The sequence below is a fragment of the Pyxicephalus adspersus genome, chromosome 11 (genome assembly GCF_032062135.1).
Source record: "Pyxicephalus adspersus chromosome 11, UCB_Pads_2.0, whole genome shotgun sequence".
Taxonomy (NCBI): Eukaryota; Metazoa; Chordata; class Amphibia; order Anura; family Pyxicephalidae; genus Pyxicephalus; species Pyxicephalus adspersus.
In genome coordinates, this window is record NC_092868.1 from 53692825 (window position 1) to 53699187 (window position 6363).

Genomic DNA, 6363 nt, shown 5'->3' on the forward strand with positions numbered 1-6363 from the left:
AGCATCGCGGGATCGGGTGAGTATGATTTTTTTTAATTACCGGTATATTTAACATGTATTCGGTGTATAAGACGCACCCACTTTTCCCCCCCAGTTTTGGGGAAGAAAAAGTGCGTCTTATAGTCCGAAAAATACGGTAGTTTATTGCCGTAGAGGTTGCAATTTTAATACAAGACAGCAAGAGAATTTCACAGTAATTGTTGATAGTTGATCCTACAGGTGAGATCTTTTAAAGATGTCATAAGCCACTAGGTGGTTTTTGCCAGTGGATGATGTTACCGCCAATGTATGGAGGGCATCATTCCACTGACCATCACTGAAAAGACACCTTTCTCACTGACCACTATTGTAGGGTTCATTAACAGGCTGAGAATTGCTATCTTAGAATATTGTATACTTAGAATATAGAATACTCTCCCCTCCTCTTTTGTGATACTTCTCCCACCTCTTGGATTGTAAGCTCTTGGGGGCAGGCTCCTCTCCTTTGCCTGTGTCACTGTCTATATGTGTCTGTCATTTGCAACCCCTATTGAATGTACAGCGCTGCATAATATGTTGGCGCTATATAAATTCTGCTAGATAATAATAATAATTATTTCCCAGCTTTTTTCATGTCCCACTGAGATTGATGTTTGCATTCTTTCTGTGCTTTAGCTGTCAGTGAAGCAGCACAATAGTGTAGCTTTTCAGAAGCATGCTGTGAGCAAAGTGCTGTGATATACATTGCACATTTAATGACATAATAAAGTGAGCTGATTTCATTTTCTACGGATGGTTTACCACAATAAAGTTTCTCAAAGTAACCTTCTTTTTCAATGTATCCCTTAGCTCACCCCTAGTGAGGAAGCATTCCTGCGATCGTATGCTGGAGTGGTCAATAGCCAGCTAAGCCAGCTGCCCCAGCACTCCATTGATCAGGGTAAGTGTTCAATTATAGGACGCAGCTTTAACATGTATGTTGTGTACACAGCAAAACTGCAGTCGTTTGGATACTTGTGTGTTCCTGGTTTTATTGGCTGATGTATTGTTACAAATTTACTGCATTTTTGCTAATCACAAATCAAGCAAAATATCCGTCTGCAGGTTGATAGGTGAGGGAAACCTCTGTAGCTTAGTAAAGGTTCTAATGTGGGCAGCACAGTGGCTCAGAAGTTAGCACTCGCGCAAACCCCCCCCCTTCCCCCCCCCCGCCTTAGGTCCCAGGTTCGAATCCTGGCAAAGACATTATGGAGTTTGCAGGTTATCACATGTCTGCGTGGGTTACCTCTGGGTACAGTTTGGTTGATTGGCTTCCCCCCAAAAAAAATTGACCTTAGACTGTATTAAAGACATATTACTATGGTAGGGATATTAGATTGTGAGCTCCTTTGAGGGACAGTTAGCGACATGACTGTGGACTTTCTAAAGCTCTGCGTAACATGATGGCGCTATATAATTACTGTGTAATAAAAATAATATGAATAGATCTTCCCGTTGCACATGTATAGCCACAGCAATCTATGAAAACTGGAGTGTTTATAAATAATTTTTCATATTGTTTCAATATGCATATATAAATATGTATCACAGATCAGACAGACCACTCCTTTAAATTTAAAAACTTGTAGTTTCCAAAAGAAACATGCAAAAAATAACCCTAATCAGTTTAGAATTCTGAAAGTATAATTCCTTTTGGTTATTAACCTAAGCATTCTGTAATCAGTGAGTTTGATCACTAGGTGGCGATGTTGTTACAGCTTTGCTAAGTGTATGGTTACTCTAATCCAGAGAAATAGCACATACTGACACCTAGAGGCCATTAGAGGTACTAACCAATCATTCTGCCAGCTGACAGTAGCTACACAACCATCCAGTACACAGCTTTTATTGTTTCTTTACTTTGTTTTGAAAAGGATGTTCTTTTTGCAAATGTGTGCTAAAAGTTTGTCCTAGAAGTTGTATGCTGGTTTCAAGTTTCCCGGCTTGCAGCAATGAGGAACTGTGGAATTATTATGCAATTGGGCAATGGTCACGTCTAACAAAAAGGCACATGGATAGTTGTCAGGCTGCTTCTCACTTGTGTCCTGCACATTCACACAGTGGCCACTTGGTGTCTCTGCTGCACTCCATTGGATGGTTTGTATAGATAGTGTCACCTGGTTGCTGCAGGGCTTGTTCTTGACTTTGTGCTGACACAACATAAGCAAGTTTCAGCAGCTGGAGAAAATCTGCCACTGCTCGAATGTTAATGCTCAGTCAAGAATCAAATGATTCAGCCTTGTAAATTATTGGGGCTGTAATGATGCTTATTCTTGATAAAAGTAAAAAAAAAAAAAAAAAAAAAAGTAAAAAAAAAGTAATGTGTGGTAAACCGCTGTATGTGGATGTCGAACACAAAATCCTTCACTGCTTCATTTTCAGAAATATGTAACTGGTGGCCATTTAGAGATGAGCAATGACATAGAAGTAATTTTTTAATGTCCATGATTTCAGAAATGCTGCAAAACAAGCCCAGGTTTACAGGGTGTCTGTTTCATTTTCTATGTACATCCTTAAGGGTCACACATTACCTTAAACAAGCAATCATCTTTGTATGTTTTGACTTTATTTCTTGCATGGCAGTGTTTGTGAATCATAAGACTAGATAAATAGAATTCCAGAACCCAGAAGTAAAACAATTGCAAGCAAGCAGACAGGTTCTTTATTACAAAAGACACAGGGTATGTTTGTTCTGTAATAAAACAAACTTACCTCAGTGCTCAACCCAGACATTTTTTTAAGCTGGGTGGGAAGAAATTGTAGGCGGGTGGTAGCCCCTGTATTGTGACCAAACTCTTTGATAACCACCCAAAAACAGCCGGGTGGTGCGCCCAGCTAAAAGGGCCTGGGGAGAACCCTGTTACCTGTCTGTTGTAAATTATTCATTCACTTTTTCCTGTTCTGACTTTGGCACCCTCACCCGGCCCTCTTGCATGTTTTGGGTCTTCAGGTCTTATTGATTGTCCAGGAGGAAGTGATATGCTTCCTATGCATGCACATGGAGTTATTTCATTCCCCACAGCCAGCTATTCCAGGGTCGTACACTGAGCTGCAAATGCAAACTAACTTACCTGATTAGGCAGGTAAGTTAGTTGCAGAAGCGACCTTGTATGTCCCATCTGCAATAAAGGACCTAACCTGCCTGCAAAGAATTATTCAAAAATTAGATTTAGTTCTGGTTTATTGTGTCCCCATCAAGAAGAAGCCAGTGGCACTGTCCCCCGAAATCAAGGGGAACTATTATCAATATTATTACTTAACAGGATTTATATTGCGCCAATATATTATGCGGCGCTGTACATTAAATAGGGACTATCACATTTAGGCCATGGAACCCTAGGAGGTTGATTAACATTGACACTAGAAAGCTAGAAAAAAATTGTTTTTCTGTATTTTTTCATAACCATGCATTTAATTATTGACCTAGTAAGTACTTCTTCTTTAATCAGAATATTATATAATCTATAGCGGCTAGGCATAGCTGGCATTTTGCGTAGGTGTTCAGTCAGAAACATCTATGTCGTGCAACCTCCCACTCATGCTTCCTTGTGTAGAAGTGATGCAGGGAGCACAGCAATGAAATCATAGAATGTGGTTAAGCAGGAGTTGGATTCCACAGGTAATTGTTAATCTGTTTTATTAGGCCATAACTAATATAAAAGGGGATAAAGCCCGGATTGTGGCTGTGTTACAGAAGGGACCTCTAGGATCCACATGACTGCATTTGTAAAGGTTGCTGTGGAGATTTTAATTAAGGGCGTGCAATTAAGCAGGCGATGCTGTTTCAGTTTAGACATGAGGTGATTAACAAGAATCGGGCACCTTATACAACGGGCTCAGAGAAGAAACATGGCCAGCTGTCATACGCAGTCTCCGCTCTCTGGATGTCTATATAAATTCCCAGCATGCATTTTTCCAGTTACCTATGACTGCTTGGCGCTGCTCATCTAGCTTTACTGGCGGGCACTAAAAACATATTCTGCTTATCACTTTATATCTTCAGCTGTGCATATATTACCCAAATTTAAAGAAAAAAGAGGACCTGTGTGTTCTCTTTAGCATACTATATCTGACCAGAAAAAAAAAATGCAGACTGTTGTTTGCAGGAGAAAAGGACGCAGACACAACATAACTGCACTGACTACCAATGATCTTACAATGTATGTCTGGAGCGAAAAAAAAAAATATATATACTTTTGCAAGACTGGCATATTTTCCTGTGTTTTGTTCCCTTAAAAATGCCAACAAAAGTACAAAAAAACGCCTGTTGACTTGAAAAAAAAATCCCACTATCTTCCTGTTAAGGCTGACAACACTGTTCTCCTCGCTGCACTGGAAGCCAAACTAGCGTTGTCAACCCTGTCCCATCAACAATATTCCAAAGTTGAAGAACGGTTACATTTAAAGTGGAACTAAACAAACAAGCAAAATACTCCCCTTTACTTTCACAGATCTGTCGATACCTATGGAGGTTTCCCAGATTGGGCCCTGTGACGTCCTAGGATCCTCCTTAAGGTGCCACCATTTCTTTTCCCCTTTTTCTGCCTTCTATGTCACAGGATCTTGCACTGCGCAGGCGCAAGATCAGGTGAAGTAGCCCGTGGTGGATTTGGAGGGGGAGGGGGGGCAATCTCACTGCACATCAGTGAGATCAGCCCTTTTTTTCTCATTAAAGAAAATGTGCATGCTTGAGAAGCCTTTTTCCATGCATGACGTATGTATCCCAGGATGCTTTGCGGCCCCATTCCTAAAGACAGAATGGGAGGGGTTTTACCAGTGTAAACCCCCCCCCTCCTTAAAAAAAAAAAAAGGCAATTTTTTTTCTTATATAAAAGGGTTGACCGCTTAAGTACGTAAACACCGACAAACATGTTGGCGTATAGTTTCCATAATAGAGGTGTACTGAGCCCTTAATGACTTTTATATACAGGTCCAACCATTACCATTTTAAACCCTGGAGCAAAGAAATCTTCTGTTGCCCATAGAATCCAATCAGATAATTGTTTCCTATTTTCTGACTTGCATTCGATTAATGTCTGATGGAATCCCTTTTCTCTGCAAAACCCCTCCTGTGTATTATTCTTTATATCTGATCCTGGCAGACCTCCTGACCCGCTGCCAGACATCTTGGTGTAGTCCTGCCTCTAAACCTTAGTAGTTTTCTAATCTGCAACAGATTGCTTTAGGTGAAGATGATAAAAATAGCCCTGATAGTGGAGTCGCATCTTTGAAGAAAGAAAAAAAAGCTGTAAGTGAATGCGGAGTAGGTGACAGCATGTGAGTAGGCGGGTTGTTTTATGTGTAGGAGAATTGTCACTTGCAGACCTCTGATCAGTTTCTGTACTCCTCTGCATTCTGCCATTGCATTTATTATTAATAGGTAATCATTGAAAATCCTTGATAGTGTTAAAGAACCGCTCCATTCAAATAATTTGGTTCACTTAAGTTTCAATTCTTGTAACCTGGCAGGGAAAACTCACCTCTCTCCTTGCAACACTGCTATGGCAATCTAATGAACGGTCTTTTCACATACAGCAAATCTCTAAGATAGCTGTACACTTAGTGTAGGTATAGCCACCCTCTTTTCTTTTAATTTGGAATAGAGTAGAGCAGGATTAGAACTCCTTCCTAGTTTTTATTGCCCTGTCCTTGCTGCATAGATTTACGCTGTTTTGTCCTGTTGCCCGTTTTTAAGGCAATGTCACTTTTAAGGGTTTGTCACTGGATCAAGCTGGCAAACTTGGAATAGATTTCTTCAAAGTCATGTTTTGAATCCTGGACTAGATCCATTCCAGGTTTGCTGGATCACTCAGCTTCACTGATGAAAGTGTATTCTCTCCAGCTTTGGAGAGCTTTAATAAGGCTCAAAAAGAGAAGGTGGTAAAATAACAATGGACAATGGTTTTTATCCATGTATCCTTTTTCCTCCATTGTGTGGGCATAGAATATAGCAGGAAGGGACAGAGCTACCGTGTTTCCCCGATTTTAAAACATCCCCATTAAGTAAGCCACCCCCGATTTTTGAAAAAAAAATTAAAATAAGACACTTACCCGTTAATAAGACATCTGATCCTGCGTGTGTGTCCTTTATGCTGGCTGCAGCGTGTGTGTTGTTGATGCTGGCTGCAGCGTGTGTGTCCTCCAGAGAGCCAAACTGAAAGTAAAAAGCCTGCACACATGCCCCCCGCGATTCTGAACAAGGAAGCAAGCTGCTGATCCCTGCCCTAACGGAGATCCCTGCACAGAATTACTGCTAAGTGATCAGAAGGGGATAATCAATGGCATAGAGTGATCAGAAGGGGATAATCAATGGCATAGAGTGATCAGAAGGGGATAATCAATGGC

General features: G+C 40.7%; 1 protein-coding gene across 2 annotated transcripts in view; it reads left to right on the forward strand.

The window, feature by feature from the left end:
• Positions 1-6363, forward strand: part of CTNNBIP1 (catenin beta interacting protein 1) — a 29385-nt gene that overhangs the window by 14683 nt on the left and 8339 nt on the right. For both annotated transcript variants that reach the window (XM_072425977.1, XM_072425978.1), the window contains exon 5: positions 829-919. In XM_072425977.1, the coding sequence (XP_072282078.1) occupies positions 829-919 (91 nt within the window). The remainder of the gene's footprint in view (positions 1-828; positions 920-6363) is intronic.